Source organism: Rhamphochromis sp. 'chilingali' (genome assembly GCF_963969265.1).
Source record: "Rhamphochromis sp. 'chilingali' genome assembly, chromosome: 4".
Classification (NCBI taxonomy): domain Eukaryota; kingdom Metazoa; phylum Chordata; class Actinopteri; order Cichliformes; family Cichlidae; genus Rhamphochromis; species Rhamphochromis sp. 'chilingali'.
The window spans coordinates 32,707,661-32,726,559 of record NC_137948.1 but is presented as its reverse complement, the minus strand read 5'-3'; the positions used below and the strand labels follow the sequence as shown (position 1 = coordinate 32,726,559).

Genomic DNA, 18,899 nt, shown 5'->3' with positions numbered 1-18,899 from the left:
TTTTTATAGGTTTTGATCCATTTCTCCTGGTTGCAAGGGAGATGCCGTTCCATGTGAACAGAACCAGAATACATGTGGGAGACCATTTGGGTCGATTCCCCTTCAGTTGTGCTCACTGACAAATGAATAAAAGGAAAATTGAACATTTTAGTCAGTGGAGTCCAGACCATCAGCAACAAAATGAGTCCAACATGAGTTCATGTTTATTTTATTGCATCTTCATCAGAAACAGAATGTATATATATTGTGTATATATACAGCACGTAGCTCGGAGATGCATCAATAGAGGATGTAATTCATTAACATGTCAATTTTATTGCGTTGGTTTGATCAACTGGGATTCTTTGAGATCTTTGGAGCAGTCTTACTGCAGTTGGTTGAAACTGTAGGTCACACTTAAGCAGACAGTTTGCAAAGCAGTGCCACTGCTGGGCTAAAAGCTAAACAAAGATAAACACAGTTTTAACTTTCAGTATTTCTTACCAAGACGTTTACATCCTTGATGGCTGAAACACTGATCTCCTACTCCCTAAAACACACACAAAGCTAAATAGCTGCTTACGTTAACATAATGATAGTGACTTTCTTCTTTACTGATAAAGATGTGGCATATTATTATTATTAGCCGTTACCACTCTTGTTGTATCACCCTTGCTTACAGTACCATGTACTATATGGACATGTATAGAGATTACCAGAAATACACTAACTGGCCACTTCAGTAGTTCCACCTTGTCAGAACCAAGATTGCTCAGAGAGTTTGAGACGTAGCACTGCTCTACAGCAACCCCTAGTGGTGAGAAACACTTCTGACCACTTTAAAGTAACAGAACATACAAAACATTTCTTATTTTTGGTCAAGTTTAGCAGGGAAAGTAATTTTAAAGGTTTTGAAACATTAATCGAAAAACTAAAGGCCAGAGCCAAGGAGTCCAGTTTTACTTTCAACAATCATACTGTTCAGGTATAAATGTTGAAATTTGATTACTCTATAAATTCCCATAACATACTGGTTAAATGTATTGCAAAGGAAAGGTATTTTTGGTAAATATTTGATTGCACAGATCTAAGTTTGGAGCTGACAAATCATATGGCTGCAGTTTTGGGGGTTCTTCTGGGCCAACATACTGGAAAGAAAAGTGAAATACAAAGTCATAATCTGGGAGCTGTTTGTATTATTAGTTAGTGTCTAAGATTGCAAGAAAGATCCCAATGAAAATGCAAAATGAATATGTTGCCACATACATCACGAAAGTGATGAAGAAGTTGAACGCATGAACTTTTAGAAAGTTGCACCCAGGCAGTAAATATTAAGAACTTCAGTGTGAAACTGAGCATTGAGATAATTAAGTCTGGCCTATTAATTCGTTCCAGCATTTCATCTATCAACCAGCACAATAACTCAGATTACTAACCTTCTAACTAATACATAGATTTCACTTAAATCTACGCTGGAGCGGTGGGATAAGATTGGAATGACAAAGTGGAAGTGCACGTGATCAGTGATTCGAGAAGCTGCAGGTGCAAAGCTGCGATAGAACACACAGTTAAACACTCGGTGCCATAAGTAGGGGTATAGTGAGAAAAGGAGGAAAAGGAGAGGAACAGCAGGTCCGTCTGTCACACGCAGACTCAAGCACCTCCACTGTTTGCTTTCTGTTTAGATTACATAGAAATATATCTGGAAAAGCTGCTTGAATCACATCTGACTGCTGCTAATGAGCATCGTTTGGCTCGACCACAGGCTCAGTGTCGGCCGGTGTCTCCTCGGGGCTGGTAGCCACGCTGTTCGACAGAGTGGTGCCAGACTGGGGCTCCAGCGACGGGCTCACAGAGGTGGGATCGGAGGAGTTGGATGCCGGTTCCAGCAGGTTCTGGGTGGACGTTTGGGGATTGCTGAATGCAGCTTGAGCAGGCAGATCAGATGGAGAACTGGGTGGAGTGTTTGATGGGGACAGAGTGGGTGTGTCAGAGGGCATCTGTGAGGTGGAGTTGGACGTGGTGTTTGAGGACAGGTCGGAGGGAGTGAGTGAGGGGGAATCAGAGAGGCTGTCTGGGAGAGGCTCGAAGGGGAAGTCTGTGGGCAAGTTGGTGGGAGTCGGACGGGGTGTGTGCGCAGGTGTCGGCTCGTGTGGATCTGAGCAAACTGGCTCGCCCTCGGCCACGTACCACACCTCGTTGTGCCTGTTCAACAGCTTCAAGGGGCTACGCACAAGAAACGAAGAAGAGACATGAACATAAAAGTTGGAAGTAGGCGACGATGCCTTGTGCAGCAGTACAAGTCCAGATAATACTGTTTAATGAGTGCACAACATGGACTAGAGCAAAAAGAACCACATGATGACACAGTCATGAGCGATTCCCTCAAAGAAAATTAGAAATGAGACATGCGTAGCACCTGTCGTAGCCGACTCCGTAGTGATAGCTGTGGTTGTACAAAGCTCGAACTCTGGTTAGCTCTTTGGTCAGCAGGTGGGCGTGAAGTCTGGAGGTGACCGACAGCATCCAGCCTCCGTAACTCCTCACGTACACGTCCATCTCTGGCATCTCAGTGAAATACAGCTGTGCGATGGATGCAGAGAAGAATCCAGCACAGTGAAATACATGTGGAAAACAAAGTGGAAGGGCAGCAGAGTAGCTTTAGATATATAATAGAAACTCTTACACTTATATACAATTTGATCCTTTTATTTGTGGGATCAACTAGAGAAATTTTGCACGATACACTGTTCAAAATAATTGTTACACTGGGCCTTAAAAAGCCTCCCGTGTCCTCAAGAGCTGTGGAACTAAGACGACCATCTGCTGTCACTGACAGCACACAGAGTCGATAGTTTAAAAATAAACTGCTTGAAACAAGTGTGTTGATCATTGTAACGTTATACACACACTACCTGGAAGCCTTAGTAGGTACACCTTGCTTATACTGCGCCCCAATTCTTTCCAGCACAGAAGTATCCCCCACACATAACCACCACCCTAAACCACTGACACAGGGGGGGATGGATCCATGTGTTCGTGTTTTTTTACAACAAACATCTGAATGTTACAGCAGAAATGGAGACTCATCAGATCAGAGATCAGATCAGTGTCCATTTGTTAGCTGACAGGAATGGCACTTCAGGTGTGGTCTTGTGTTGCTATAGCGCATCTGCTTCAAGATTCAGTGTGACGTACATTCAGAGATGCTCTTCTGAAAACCTTGATTGTAACAAGCGGTTATTTAAGTTACTGTTGCCTTCCTGTCAGCTTGAAGTAGTCTGGCTCACTTAAATTCGGATGCCATCTCTACATGCTTACACGCATGAGTTCCTGCCATGTGATTGGCTGATTCGTCTGTTAAGAATCAGAAAACACAGAGAGCACTGGCGCCTTGCTGACTCAGCACTATGCATTTCTATTCTGCTGAGTGAGAGCAGCAGCAGGGCCAGCCGCACTAAGTACCGCGCACTCGTCAATGATCTCTATTGATCTGAAAGCTGAAAATCACTGATTGAATTACACAGTTACCGGCAGGATAAACAGCGTTTGACCTCAGTAGAGGCAAGGGCAATTCGAGGGCTTACCTTGTCATTAGTGGGTGCTGGAGGGTTGTCCTGATAGGCTGACGGCAGTGGGAAGTTGAGCGTGTAGATAGCAGGCTCCCACATCTTGGTCTTCTCTGGGATCTTGACCAGGACAGGAGCGGTCATGTCCATCTGGACACCTGAATGACCACCGTCATCATCATTCCAAACACTGATGCACTTCATCAAAGCTCAATTTGACCTCCTGTATATCGACTTCTTACCTCCTTCGTTGCTTCCGGTAATATACTGGAAGAGTCTCCTGAAAGCCATGGCCGCACCCACTCCCATGAAATAGGCTTCAGCATCTGTTGACACCCAGCGAGTGGGGCTGTAGTGCCGCACCTGGACACGAACGCGCATAAGCACACGGTATGTGAGAAATACGAGCTTGACGAGTCGGAAACGCGTGTTGCACTGCTGTCTGCTGAGAGCTTTCACTCACTTCATATTCATCCGTTTTGCAGATCAGCTCATATTCCAGACATTCCTTTGACTCTGTGCAGTAGCTGCTGTTGGTACTGGGTCTGCAACAAGAACACTGATAAATTACATTAATTGTCCAGCAGCGCTACGTGGTCAGAAAAAGTCAGGTTCATAAAGAAACTGGGGATGAATTCAGCTGACTTGTGCCTACTATGAAGCTCCATAAACATTCAGTGTACAGGGTGGGCCATTTATATGGATACACCATAATAACATTGGAATGGTTGGTAATATTAAAGTCCTGTTTGTGGCACATTAGTATATGTGAGGGGGCAAACTCCTCAAGGTGGGTGGTGACCATGGTGGCCATTTGGAAGTCGGCCATCTTGGATACAACTTTTGTTTTTTCAATAGGAAGAGGGCCATGTGACACATCAAACTTATTGGTAATGTCACAAGAAAAACAATGGTGTGCTTGGTTTCAACGTAACGTTATTCTTTCATGAGTTAGTTACAAGTTTCTCTTTGTTCACAGCCATTGACATGTCGAACAGGTTAACACGTGAGGAGCGGATCGAAATTGTGTTGATATCTGGTGAACGCAGTAACCGGGTCATTGCAGCAGATTTCAATGCAAGACACCCTACGAGACCACCCATCTCCCATGCTACAGTTAGCAAACTGCTTGCTAAGTTTCGTGAAACTGGTTCAGTGTTGGATTTGCCAAAATGTGGACGCAAGAAAACTGTCACTAATGAAGAAACATCAGTGGCTGTCCTAGCTTCATTCAGCAAGAGCCCACAGCGTAGCACTCGCCGCATGTCACTGGAGAGTGGCATCAGTCGAACATCCCTTCAGCGGATATTAGCTACTCACAAATGGCACCCTTACAAACTCCAGCTACTGCCGCATCTCAGCGAGGCTGACCCAGATCGGCGCACAGAATTTGCAGAATGGGCAAAACAAAAATTGGAACAGGACCCTCAGTTCATGCAGAAGATTTTGTTCAGTGATGAGGCAAACTTTTATGTGAATGGTGAAGTTAACCAACAAAACCACCGCTATTGGTCTGACACTAACCCACATTGGATGGATCCCTCCAAAACTGTTAGAACAACAGAAGTGATGGTTTGCTGTGGTATATGGGGTACAATGATATTGGGTCCATTCTTCATCAATGGAAACCTCAAGGCCACTGGATATTTGAAATTGCTACATGATGATGTGTTTCCCTCTTTATGCACTGAAGCTGGCACGTTCCCTGAGTTTTTCCAGCAGGATGGTGCACCACCACATTATGGGTGCCAGGTCCAAGCATTCCTAGATGAACAGTTTCCTGGAAAGTGGACTGGTCGTCGTGGGCCAGTTGAATGGCCCCTAAGGTCTCCTGATCTGACCCCCTTAGACTTTTATCTTTGGGGTCATCTGAAGGCAATTGTCTACGGTGTGAAGATGTGCAGCACCTGAAACTACGGATACTGGATGCCTGTGCTGGCATTTCTCCTGCGGTGTTGCTATCAGTGTGTGCAGAGTGGGAGAAGAAGGTTGCATTGACAATCCAACACAATGGGCAGCACATTGAACACATTTTATAAGTGGTCAGAAACTTGTAAATAACTGATAAAAGAATAAAGTTTCCTCCTTGAGAGGACACAAACCTCCACTTTAAAGCCATGTTTGAAAACCATAGCGTGGAACTGAAACCGGAACATTTCAGTGCCATCATAGGTTTGTAATGCAATCTGCACGAAGCGTTCCACCTACCCAACACTGCCTTCAGCTGAGACCACAAGGGCCAGAATAGCAAAGATTGAGATGAAAGCCCTGTGGGAGGACACACAAGGCAATGATGTTTGCAAATGATTTACATAACAAAGAGGAAAAAGTCTCATGAGTATCAAAGAATCATTTGATGGGAAACAACTAAGAGAACTGTCTGTGTACAAGTTAAAAGAGTGATGAAGAAAGAAACAGCATTAATGATTTTGTAGCGAAAGGATGTTGTGTGGGTAAAATAACTCTACAGTTTCTCTAAATAATCAAAGGACTGCTGTTCTAAAATGAAAGACAATGATAAGGACAGATTTTTTTTTTTTTTTTTTTAAAGGTGCTAGACTGCAGAAATCGGAGTTGGCCTGCTGTGCTGCATCCCGGCGTGTTTGCACTGCGGAGGTGAAACAGGACACGTTTTCCTGCCTCAGTGCGACGCAAACAGGGAGAGAGCGAAGGAATCTGCTGCATCATCAGGCTGGGTCTTTTCTAAATCAATCCAAAGGCATTTCGAGGTCAAGGAAGAACCGGGATCGGCAGCTCATCGCATCCCGCTGTGATCACAACCTGTTCAGATCCTAATTTTATTCCAACTTTACAAAAAAGGCGTTAAAGAGGAAGGGCGTTTCACAGATACAGGTGATGTAGTAACCGGGCGGACTGTATCCAAATGAGCTCATCGGTGATCTTCATTGTTTATTATTATTATTAACACTGATGTATTAGAGCAGCTTGAAATGCATTTTCCTGCAGCCGATAAACGATGACGCAAACAAATCAACTTTACCTGTGCGCAACGCCGCAAAAACTCCTGCAAAATAACAGTCAACTACTATCACAAACATCACCATCACCGAACGGTTTCTTAAACTAGAAGATACTCGAGATGATACTTACATGGTCGCGACCCCGCGTGCTTCTATAAGTGTCCACCTGCCAGGGGAGCGCAGGGAGGCGCGGTGTGAGGAGACTGCAGTCTGATGCTGGATGCACTGCGGAGTGACTGCAGTGAGCACCGGCGTCTGCCTGCAGCTCGCAGAACGGAGGGGCGGAGCAGCCTCGAGACTGCCAACTGTATCCCGTTTCTGGGGTTTTTTCCGCTTCGAAATTTTCCATTAGTAATGAATCACTGCCTGCTGTGCAAGCAAGGGTTAAAGTAAGGATGGAGATCCCACATGTATACTGCTCTACAGCAAGGGTGACAAACTTAAGGCCCGGGGCCCAGAATCTTCCGGCAAAGACTCCAATCCGGCCCACTCGGCTTTTGGAAAATATATACACTGGCATGCTAGATTTTGTACTTTTAACTTTATTCACATTAGCTTTACAGCTTTGCCTACAGATGGACACATCCCCCATTGACAATGACAGGAAACAGTGCTTATAGTGTTTGTTTTTTTCAATTTACACTATATATTTTTAAACATTAGGCCAACAGTAACAAAAAAAATAAACAGGACATCTTTACACTGACAGAAAGGGCGTTTGACTGGTCCGGCCCACTGCTCCCAGAGTGTGCTGCTCCACATTAAATGACTGCCATTCTTGCTGTACAAAATGTTGCTGCTTAAAAAAAATAAAAAATAAAAAAATGTAATTGTGTGTGCATAGTAAGCTGAAGGTGAGATAATTCCTTGGGTTGCTTCATTTATAAAATAGCGTACTAGTTTACATTTACATTATTAACTAGTTTGTTTTACATGGATGGGTTCATTTTTGCAACTTTGCCCAAGAAATCTGCTTAACTTAGGTAATTTCCCACTGCAGGAACTCTTCGAATGAACCTCAGGAGGAAGTCAGAGAGCAGGGTCTGGTGTTTAACCAGTGTTTAGTTCTATCTAATTTTGCTCTTAAGGGCAAAAATGTTACTAAGTTAAGAAAAAGAAGGTATTCCTAACTTGCATTGATTTTTCGCCTTCATTGAGATCTAATGTGTTTTCAAAGAGTTCCCTTACATTTTCAAGCATTTAGGTGCATTTAGGCATGAAAGCATCGTCAAGATGACCTGCTGAAAGTCCAAAGCATTGAACTCTTTGGACCCCTTGGTGGCAACTGAGCATCAGTTAAACACCACAGCCTACCTGAGTACTGTTGCTGACCAGGTCAATACCTTTCTGACCAGATGGTATGCATCTTCTGATTGCTGTTTCCAGCAGGATAATACAAAATGTCACAAAGCTCAGATAATCTCAAACTTTTTTCTTGAACACGAAGTCACTGTACTTAAAGAACTACATGATGTGAAGCACGAGAGTACCATAAATCACCTTTAACGTTGAGGCAGATGTAATTTAAATAAACAGATGGGCAGGAAAGGTTTGGCGGCTGTCATGCAAAACCTGCTCAGTAGTTACTTTACATATCATGTAAATGAAGAAACAGCAGGTCAGACCCTCAACATGTTGTAAGCATCACAATCAGCTGACTCATGCAGAGTACTACTGTGTGTGTGCAGACAGCAGCTGAATGTGTGGGCCTCTGAAGGAGCTCCGTCAAGTCGGTGCCCCTTTACCAGGCACAGGAGGAGCCAAAGCTCGGGGCAAATGTGACTCCTTCTGCAGGTTCCCCACTTTTCTTCATGCTTGGAGCACAATTCTTTTCCCATCTTGATTATTTTAGTGCAAGCTATGCAGTTTAAAACCCCAAAAATGACATATACATAACAGTGTAATCGGAGAACTTTGCAGAACTTTATTGTGACAGCTGATACAGACACCAAACAGCTCTCTGTAACAATTAAAAAAATGTTTTCACTGAAACTAAAGTGAACTTCACCCACTGCTAAATCCTTCCCTCCAAGGTACTGGGGTCATCCCTGCACCGAGTGATTGGAGTAAAATCTCAGTAGTCTTTCCTCATCGCCACACCTGTTTGTCTATCCAAAAAGAGGAAAAAAAATCTGATTGAACCCGAACTGTCTAAAGCGCTCCACAAAGCCTCTCTGCACTGCTCAGCAAAGTGTTAAGTGCCTCCTTTTGTGTCAGCAGTCTTATTTACAAATGGCCATCCACCCAGTTTGGCTGCACACACATTGCTGATCTTTTCAAAACCTAATATCAAACCAATAATTCATAAAATAAGCTTCACATCAAGAGCAGAAAGGTAAAACCAAAAGCAGGCAAATTCAAAAATGATCAGTTAGGTCACTTCTCTGCCCAGTTGGCACAGCAATGCCAAACGAGAGATGGGGGGGAGGGGTTGTAAAGAACAAGGCCGTCATTGAAAACGCAGAGGGCAAACTTCTCTGCTTATTTTAGAGAAAAAAAAAAAACTGTTCATCTGCCTACATCTTCACATGTCACCATATTGGTTGTATTCACAGAGGTGTACTGGAGTTGTCCTCAAACCACTAAAGCACTAAATTACAGCAGCAGTCCGAGTGACGGGCTGGGAGGAACGCTTAAGTCTCCAACATCAACAATAATACTGAAATATAACATTTCAATATGTAATAAGTCAATCTATATTGAAATATACAACTTCTTGTTAACCATATATTTCAATATACAAATCATACATGTAAGAGGAAAAAAAAAAACCTACGGTACTGTGTGGTGATAAAGTGGGATTTTTATGACCCGTGAACAATGGGAATGAAACACGAGACGGATGCTTAAATTTGAAATATACTGATTAGCCTTTCACCTGAGTATGGGCTATTGTCACTGGGGTGGGGAGGCGGGGGTAGCCAAATCCTGTGTCGTCTCACTTTCACTCACACACTAAACACACTCTGCACAGGAATAGTTACAGCTAAGAGGCTCACAGAAGTACCGTTTTAAATAGCTGCTATAAACACACTCAAAAGAAAGTGTCTAAAAAATTATCTTTGGAGGGGGAGAGAGAAATGAAACATACAGAACATCAGAGCTCCTTTTCATATCTCCACCCGTCCATGTGGTTGTATCTCAGTACCTCTCAGTTTTTAGGTGGAGCATTTAAGGGAAACAGAGAGCGTCCAATAAGTTAGTCCGTTTCTTTTTTTTTTTTGCATAGCCAGACAGTGGGCACAACCACTGCAACCACAGAAAGAGTTTCAATGGGAGAGCTGTCACTGGAAGTGGGGAGCCTTGGTCCGTGTGTGTGTGTACCCCTTTCTGTCAGCTGGCCTCGGGATGTTTAGTTGGCCGCTCCCAAAGATGCAGCTTCCTGCTCACAAGGTGGACTCTTTCTGGCGATCGCGTCCGTTGGACGTCTTCTTGACTTTGGAAATGCCCTCGAGTGCACCTGACTCAGTCACTCTGGACACAAACAGAAGAGCAGCAGCACTTTTAATGGCAAACACTTTCTCAACCTTCATCTTAGTTCAGTCGGAATTATTAAATCTTATGGAAATCACAGAAAAACAAACGCTTAGCCACACATTACCCACACGAGCCTCCTCCTTATGTGATGGAACTAAATAGACAGTCAGCACCACTAGAATAGTTTCAGCTCTTTCAGCACCATCACTCATAAAGTAATGTTTTCTTCAATATTCATTTATGATCACACCGCACACATGCTATGCGATATCATAGTGTTTTCACTTTGTGTTAATGAGGACAAAAAACCAAATCTCAATAAAAGACTCATACGGAGATTTGGCTACTTCAACCATACTTTGAAGACATGCTACTTTCTATAACTTCTCCAAGTATAAATTAATCAGGTAAGAACTCAGTAACAGGATAAGTTATTTAAATGCCAGGTGTGGGCTCATACAGATGTGTCACGCTTACACTTCATCATTCTCGACGTCGTCCTCGTCCTGGGGAAGCTGGAGATAGGGGTTATTGGATGCTGGGCGAAACTTGTAGCCCGTCAACACAAAGAAGATGAGAGTCGACACCTCCACCAGAAACTGAAGAAGAAACAGTGCGTTTAATAACAGACAGGAGAAAGTGTCTTAACACTGTCCACAACATCCGGAAAATTTCTTTGCAAACAAATAAGTAGCACAGGGCCTTTTTAACATATGCGCTGTTTCACATTCTTCAAGCAACGCTAATATCCCATCAGGCCTCAGAGGGGAATACAGTGCTCTTTAATAAAGGGCTTTAAATAAGTAATGTGCTGGCAGATTTATACCAGCTCACATCAGGCAAGTATTGCCAGTCATTGTTGATTCAGAGAGCACAGACCGTCCTCGACTTTTTTCAAACAACTGCTGTAGCTGCACCGTCATCGTCTTACCTCATAGCACCACTGCCACTGGAAAGGCATAGTGAATTTGAGCAGAATGGCTATGATCCTTGTAAAGTAGATGTAACACACGATCTAAAATGACAGAAAACATTTCAGTAAGAACTCTTTAAATTTGCACGGTTAAACAAAAAAAAAAATATCAATCACACTAAAATCTTCCTTTTCCTCAGGATTAATTTTGCTTTGCTAAAAAACATTGTCAGAGGCAAGTTTTCAGTGTAACTGGTAAATCTATTACTGGTCCGATTGTTCAGATGAATGGAGGGTCACAGAACAACAGCAAAATACTGGCCTTCTTACCATCACATAATAATGGCGGAAGAGCTTGAGCTTCTCCAAATTCATGGCAGCTGAAAGAAACATGCACCAAGTTAAACACAGAACAAAACCTCTCCACCTATTAAAGCCCTGTAGTTGCAGCAGGACTCACCTTTGCCATCGGTGCTAGAAGCCTCTTGTAGGTGACGGATTGACCTTTAAAGACAGAGACGTGTTATACAATGAATCTGCTATTTGGGGCAAACTTGCATGCATACACCACGTAACACAAAGTTCATTTCGAATTACAAGAAACTACTTATCTCTTGTTTCATAACTTCAAACTGAAAATTTTCATGACTGTTTCATCAAGTAGGCAGGGCTGGACGGCAATGCTTTTGGTCCCCTCTCATTTTTTTCATGAAGTTGAATTATTCTGGGCGTTCTACTCTATCAAACATGCTCCACTTTCCCATACTGATCCTCTTATCCCAGAAATCTTAGTAACTTTAAACACTAGCCCCCAAAACTAATTTGGGACTAAAATGTAATTCAATAACAGATATCACACTGACCACACAACAGGGAAAAGGATGGCTCCACAGCAGATAAGGTCCACCAGAAAGAGGATCTCCTTCCACACGTAGTACTCGCTGGAGCCCTCCTCTGTAGACTCGATGATGATGTATGCGACGTTAGCCAGGACCTGCAGCACGACCGGCGAGCCATCAAAGCAAATACACATAAAAATCACCCAAACACCATTTGATTTGCTGCTCACCTGCAGAGGAATGACGATCATGAAGATCTTCTTCTCCTTGTCGGACAGGATGTATTTCACGAAAGCCCAGCCGGTACCAATCAGCGCCAGTGTGATGAACAGGAGCGCCCCCTTTAGCCTGGGAAGGATACAAACATTTTTTGTGTGTAATACAAATCAAATACAACCTAGGCTAAGACGCCGATTCTGCTGAGGTTCTGCTTACAGGTGTGTTATATAATACATGATGGCCCAGCCCTCAATAGGATGCCCCTTAGTGTTGATGAAGTAATAGTTGATCTGAGAGAGACGGGGACAGAGGCAGAATTCAGTGAGTCTCTTTTTATGAGAGGATTCAAACTCAAGACTGTGCTGTGGTGGTGATGCACTTACACTGTGGAAAACCAGTGACATGGACTTTGTGAAGGCTAGCGCTGCCATCAGCCAGTGGATCTTGAACACACTGTAACTGCAAACAAGCACAGAAGAGAGATGTTTAAACACTGCAGGAAATGCTTTTATTCCTACTGCTTAAGGTTCATCCAAATAATTAGTTATGATGTAAATTTTAGTCAAGCAATTGAAAATGTTGGGCAAATGCTTTGGGGCAGGATACTGTATGACCTCTGCAGCTCAGTTTTGTTAGTCTGTCTTTTTTTTTGGGAATGCAAACCTGTTAGCTAAGCTCGAGCCATGTCAGCACAGAAAGCGTTTCAGCCATCTTTAATAAATCCAGCAGTTCATGGGGTCGCATGTTTTTATTCTGTAACTCAATTTTCCTTCTTTCTTCCTTATATTCTGGGCTATGAGCACTTCCAGAGCAACAGTAAGCCACAGCAGAACACTCTGCCAGAGCTATAGCTGCCAAGTTGGCTAAAGGACAACACGTTTTAGTAAATCACTCACTGTAAACCTGCTTTATGTTCCTTTAGTGGGAAGGCTGCAGCATCTATGGGCATGTCTGTAGAGTCCTGCGGGGCACTAGTGGGATCTAGAGGAAGGCCAGTGGTAGCTAGTGCTCTTTCACTGTCATGATTGGAGCAAATATCTTCTTAAAAAATGTATTTGGGCTGCGTTGTCAAGTATGATGTGTCAAAGAAGCCAAAGTCTTTTTTTTTTTAAACTTTATAAACTAAAAGTTCCTTGTAGTGAGTGTGAAGTACTTGAAGTTACTCAACACCCACTGTAAAACAGTGACTGTGCCACAGTCTTCCACTGAGGTGTGAACAGGATCCTATGCTTAATGATCTAATTAGTGTCAATTAGCAAATATTGTCATGCTTCATGTTAGAGTGATTATAACAATAAACACTACAAACTGTGTTCACTTTAGTATGGGGTCATATGAGCCAGTGGCCCTAACCGTATTCTTCCATCATACACTTTGTAGCAAGAGCTTCCCAGATTATGCAAGTAATTTTTTTTTTTTTTAATTTCCAATCCTGCAAAACAGTGTGGTTCACTATTACTTCATTGTGCCCGTGTACCTGTGCTTCATGAGATTGTACACCCAGACCAGAGCAGCAATGAAGAAAACTCCAGCCATATAAAGATAAAGGCGAGGCAGAGGGATTTCCGCTGCAGAGAGGAAGCCATGGGGATTCTTCTCCCTCACTTCAACCTGTGATGCACGCAACATGGTAAGCAGACACACGCACGTGAGTGTGCATTTTATAAACTCAAAAATACTCAACTCACTGCAAACGAGTAGGGCTCGTTAAATCCCGGATCGCTGTTTCGACAGTAGTGGAACTTCAAGCTGTACAGGCCCTCCGCCTCTGAGCCAAACCGTATGCGGAACTGTTGAGAGAAAGAGAAAACACTTCCTGTCAGAGACAATCCTGCCCTTAAACATGCCTGAGCATACTGGATAAGGAGGATTTTCTTACACTGAAGCTGTAGATGCTGCCGTTTTTTTCCAAATCTAAAGTCACATGGTGGCGACTGCTTAGCTAAAATGAAATACAGCGTAGAAATTAATTTTGGGATTAAAATCAAACTAAAAATAGACCAAAATAACAAAAAACAAGAAAAACATACATTGAATGTCCCTGTCACGTTAACAGCTTCAGGGTTCTGCACAGCCTGCTCTGGTTTCTTGTCATCGCTCCGTTTGTCTTGGTGCTCCGCTGACTTATCCTGATTTTTTGATTGTTGTTCTGAATCACGTTTGACTTTCTCCTGATCTACAGAGCACAAGTGCAGATGCCAGGCACAAAGGTAGAAATTTAGTTTATTCCGAGCATTCTATACACAGGTGGATGCTTTCATATCAAGAAAACAAAAACAAAGGCAAAGTCGAATGAAAACAAAGGACAGTATAATAGCAATGCCTCTTTCCACTAGTACCTACTTGACTCGGCTTAGGCTTGTAGTACCAGGTACTTTTTTTAGTGCCTACTCAGCCGGAGTTCCACACAAATCAGAGGTGATCCAAAAATGATGTTAACAGACTGCATAACACCGATTGGTTAGTTAGTGATGTCAGTGTTTGAGTCGTGAGAGCGTCTTGTTCACAAAAATCAACACTGTGGTCCCAGACTGTGACAAAAAGCCACACGCTGAATAGTAGCTATACAAATCGCTTCGACGCCCGCCATTGTTGTGCCGTTTGTTCCACATATAAATGACGTAACAGCACTTTCAGCCACGTTGTTATGAAGATCCCACGCACATTGGTTGACACTCGACTGTGATGGCAAATGATAAAAACAGAGTCGAGTCGAGCAGAGTAAGTACTAGTGGGAAAGAGCTACAAGTGCATTTGATGAAAATCCTTACACTGTGTAAAATATATCAGAGACTATGAAATTATCTTACATTTGACATATTATGTAAATACCATAAACAAACACTTCTTAAGACCTGCTCCTTTATCACAAAAACAGAAGAACCTTGATGAATACATCTGAGTTACTCTTCTCTTTATCAAAAAATAAATAAAGACAAGCCTTTAATAGAACACTTTAAATAGAATTGTTTTTGGGGTGGGATAGAAATTTAAAGTGTACTTTGTTTAAATGATGCCACTGAAGGAAGCAAAATCCAAATTTTGGTATTTGTGTGGCCAACACTAACCTTTATCTGCTTCAACCTTTTCCTTCGCAATCAGTATGTTGTCTTGTTTATTCACAGCATCCACACTGACGCTACACAAACACAAATTATACAGTTAGCCTCCACACACTGAGCTGCCGACGGCACTGTAACAAACATTTTTGAATATTAGTGCTGAAACATCCACACCTTTGGTTCTTGATATTAATGAGAAAACGAATGAGAGGCTCGGCACTGGTCGCATTTTGAGTGAGCAGACATTTCTTCAAATCCTCTGCCTAGAGGGGGAAACGTCACACAAACACTCACTCAACACCTGTATTCATAATAACAAAACTTTCATAAGTGCATTTCAACAAAAGGCCGTCCTTGTCCTACATAATTGCACAACTGATTTTGAAAGGTCTGAAAATAATGATGTACAATGCTGACAGAAATATTTATGGTGATGTACTTACTGTGTAGGACAAGACTCCATTAACACGCGATCTGGACAGGCTGAACCCAACCTTAAGAAAGTGGGATTACGTTAATCAGTAGGGTTAAAAGCAGCTGATTCAAATCTCTATTTATTTTATAACACATATTTTATCACACTAACTCAATCTGCAAGTTTTTACTGTCAAATCAGCTCTTAAAACATGACACTTGACACCATCGCAAACACAAGACCAAAGGTTGATGAGCTCACTGCTGCTGCTTCATGACTTTTGTGTCAGGTTAGCCCGACTCACTGTTGTTTCGAGCACTCCACTACATTACTTCAGCGGTCACACTGCTTACAGTGCACTCGAATGTTTAACAACAACTGTCTAGGAAGAGAGGCTTATTAAAGGCAATGTTCATGCATACTTTCATTGTATGTTTTTTCCCTATATTTAAAAAAAAAAAAAAAACCCAAAACAAACAAAACAACAAAAACAAAAACAACAAAAAATGTCAGCGACGTAGTAGCTCATCTGACCCATGAATAGTCACAATTAACAGGCTGTTCCCCACAAAACAGCACATTTTGTTGAGACCTTGCAGCTGAGTAATTCAGGTGAAGACCCATTAGATGATCGTTGCGTGATGGTTTGATTAAATCCTGATTAATACTGTAGGAGAAGTGGCCGTTCTAATGAAATGTGAATAACTGGATGGATTTCATTTATGTTTTAGCTCATTAGTCCTTCAGTCTGATGAATCATTGGGGAAAAATAAATAAATAAAATTTGAAAAAAGGTCAGATTGAATCCTTTTGTTTTAAATGAACTATTAGCCTGATAAATGGTTCTGAGACCAATTTTGTTGTCTGTTTATTTTGTTTCTATTCATTATTTTTGCTTCTGTACCAAGATAAATAGAAATCTTTGCTAAAAAGATGTTCTGGGCTGTGAGGTCAGTCTCCTGATAATGAATATGCAAATTCTCATAACCACTGATCTTTGGCCTTCATGAGTGGTGCTAGTTTCAGTCATTGTGCAAATGTACTGTTTATAAAGTTGGGGAAACCTGGAGTCAGCTGACACTGAAGAAGTCACTTGGATGAGTGACGAAACAGTTTTCTCAGTGAAAACGCTACATCCAGGTGAACAGAATTAATCTTTTAGGTAAACCTAACAAACACTTTACACACTGTATAAAATATACAAAAATAGAAGAAAATATTGCCACATTACATAGAGAATCCACAAAATAACAACACAAATATGTTAGCTGGGCCAAAAATACTTCATTAACTCTGTCTGCAGCCTAATCGAGTCAAGATATTAATTCTTTAACAAGCAGTTAACAAACATATAGTTACATTTTTTCCCTTCAAAACCTCAGTGTTAAAATTTTTTTTTTAATTAATTAAACCTGTTGATGATTATAATTTGCTGTCCATTTACACAAAATGGACAGCGACTGTGGGTTTGATTATGGATCTGCTACGGTGAACCTGTTTATTAAAACCCAAGAGGCTGTACAATTATTAACAAAAACTGAAAAATTCCACAGATAAAGTAACGCAAACTCAGAGCCTTCATTTCCAATCACGCATTAATTTTGAGTCTCTGTCCAAAAGGCATATTTTGAGTGAAATTCTTAGTAACAAAGATGAAGAAAATGTTCTTTTCATTCAACTTTTGTTTTAGTTTGACCACATATGATAAGTTTCATGGGTCTTTACAGGACTGCTAGTTGTTTTTATTTTTATTTTTCATATTCAAAGTCAAACAACTGTTGATGCACCTGTCCCGAATTACAGATGTGGATTTACATTTATGGAGAGGCTGGAGAACATTTTGACATAGTTGTATTCAAATGTGGCCTCAGATTTAAAGGTTTTATGCAAACAAATGATAAATAGAAATGGAATTGCACATCTGTAATAGATGTGCCATTTCATATTAATATATAAAACCGTACATCTAACGGTACTGCCTGGTACAACATTACCTCTAGCTTGAATTTGTTCCTGCTTTTTATTATTATTATTATTATTATTATTATTATTATTATTATTATTATTATTATTATCTTTCTTTTTGTAATTCAATTCTATCGTTTTGAAGAACACAATGCCACCTGTTGAAAAGAAAGGTCAATGAACCACCGCATATAACCAAACACACACACCGGACTTACTGGGTACTTGCTGAAGTCCACTGAAGTCTCCGGGACTTGCAGTGAATGCAGGTAGACATCCAGAGTTCCGTTAGCGTAGAAGCCAAAGTCGTTGAGGTCGATGGTGTGGCGAATTTCATTCTGGTTGTAAGAACAAACAAGTAGAGCTCAGCTGTTGTGGTTCAGTCAGTAAACATGTCTCCTAAGACTCAGATTTAAGAAGCTTTGGTAGCTTTTCTCGTGCGCCCATAACAAAACCCAACGCGACATTATGTTTGGACTGTCCTCTGCCATTAGAATTAATTACAACATACGAATTGAGTAGTAAGACGCTCGACGGGAGCAGAGGAAAACAACACGCCATTAGCTCCCGAGCTAGCGCTGTCATAATTTGTTGCCTTACCGTCAATGTAAGCTTGTGTATTCTTGCTTCGCACCCAGGCAGAAGTAATATGAATAAAAATCCAGCCACAAAGCAGACTCTGTGCCCCACCGCCATCGCTGACTCGCTAGCGGTAACTAGCTGCTAATACTAGGGAGCGTCAATCCTTCCAGGTGGCTAAATAACAAGCTAGATAGCAGACTTGAATGTAAACCAGGTCAAATGCGAGAGTTAGAATCTTTCAGCTTAGCTTTCCGGCTCTTAAATGGCGTCGTTTACTATCAAACTACAACCATGTATCTTGTTTTCGAATTCCTTTCTGCTGTCATCGCTTAAGGTAACAGCTAGCTTGTAGGCGTCACGATCTGACTTCCTGGTCTGGTGTCAAGAACAAAACGTTGATTAAGGTGCGGACAAGAGCGTCAGCTGCTGCGGGCTCACACCCGCTACAGTGCCACAGCCGAGATATAGACAACACTCTGCGCAAGCAACCGGAGCAATGTAGGCTTTAAAACTGCCCACCCGTACAACCCGCTTTTCTGTACTAATTTTGTGTCAGAAAACGATAAATGTTGTTCAAGGATCTGACTACACCTTATATGAGTTGTCCTAGATTTTGATCACGTGGTTCAGCCCTGACACTAAGCTTCCGGCTAAAATGAGTTCACGTGATTAGAATGACCCTCCACGTCGGATACAGTCTCTCTGTGTTGTTACGTTGCGGAGATGAACTTTTGACACGTGGAGCTTTTATTGTTTCAGACATTCAAACTACGAGTTTACGTTTTGTTGTCTCACTCAACAAATGTTCTATATTCTCTGTACACGTTATTTGTATTGTCCACAAATCGCGATTATTGTTCAAACAAGATCATTTTTATAGCCCCTCTGATGACATGGT

General features: G+C 41.9%; 2 protein-coding genes across 2 annotated transcripts; both read right to left on the bottom strand.

Annotated features, from left to right (window-relative positions):
- Nucleotides 1-211: 211 nt before the first annotated feature.
- On the bottom strand, nucleotides 212-6,775 carry soul5l (heme-binding protein soul5, like). The gene is made up of 7 exons (XM_080879614.1): nucleotides 6,660-6,775; nucleotides 5,757-5,816; nucleotides 4,012-4,093; nucleotides 3,791-3,911; nucleotides 3,567-3,706; nucleotides 2,399-2,562; nucleotides 212-2,205 (listed from the first exon to the last, which is right to left on the bottom strand). Coding segments are annotated over exons 1-7 (1,059 nt in total). The 5' UTR covers nucleotides 6,662-6,775; the 3' UTR covers nucleotides 212-1,715.
- A 316-nt stretch (nucleotides 6,776-7,091) lies between these two features.
- Nucleotides 7,092-18,621, bottom strand: gpr108 (G protein-coupled receptor 108). Its single transcript, XM_080881482.1, has 18 exons — nucleotides 18,020-18,621; nucleotides 17,638-17,757; nucleotides 15,483-15,533; nucleotides 15,214-15,302; nucleotides 15,046-15,116; nucleotides 14,008-14,153; nucleotides 13,857-13,919; nucleotides 13,666-13,767; nucleotides 13,455-13,588; nucleotides 12,361-12,436; nucleotides 12,194-12,267; nucleotides 11,989-12,106; nucleotides 11,783-11,913; nucleotides 11,380-11,423; nucleotides 11,250-11,299; nucleotides 10,938-11,021; nucleotides 10,484-10,605; nucleotides 7,092-10,003 (listed from the first exon to the last, which is right to left on the bottom strand). Exons 1-18 carry the CDS (start codon nucleotides 18,113-18,115, stop codon nucleotides 9,916-9,918), a joined length of 1,659 nt encoding a protein of 552 aa, XP_080737608.1. The 5' UTR covers nucleotides 18,116-18,621; the 3' UTR covers nucleotides 7,092-9,915.
- Between the last annotated feature and the right edge of the window lie 278 nt (nucleotides 18,622-18,899).

What these genes read in the sequence shown, in the direction of transcription:
- soul5l (XM_080879614.1), bottom strand. An exon ending in GCAAAACGGATGAATATGAA is followed by an intron (nt 3,912 to 4,011) that starts GTGAGTGAAAGC and finishes GTTCGTGTCCAG; the next exon opens with GTGCGGCACTACAGCCCCAC. An exon ending in TACGGAGTCGGCTACGACAG is followed by an intron (nt 2,206 to 2,398) that starts GTGCTACGCATG and finishes TCTTGTGCGTAG; the next exon opens with CCCCTTGAAGCTGTTGAACA.
- gpr108 (XM_080881482.1), bottom strand. Translation starts at nt 18,115, where the DNA reads ATGGCGGTGGGGCACAGAGTCTGCTTTGTGGCTGGATTTTTATTCATA. An exon ending in ACGTGACAGGGACATTCAAT is followed by an intron (nt 13,920 to 14,007) that starts GTATGTTTTTCT and finishes ATTTCATTTTAG; the next exon opens with CTAAGCAGTCGCCACCATGT. An exon ending in TTCTAGCACCGATGGCAAAG is followed by an intron (nt 11,300 to 11,379) that starts GTGAGTCCTGCT and finishes TGTTTCTTTCAG; the next exon opens with CTGCCATGAATTTGGAGAAG.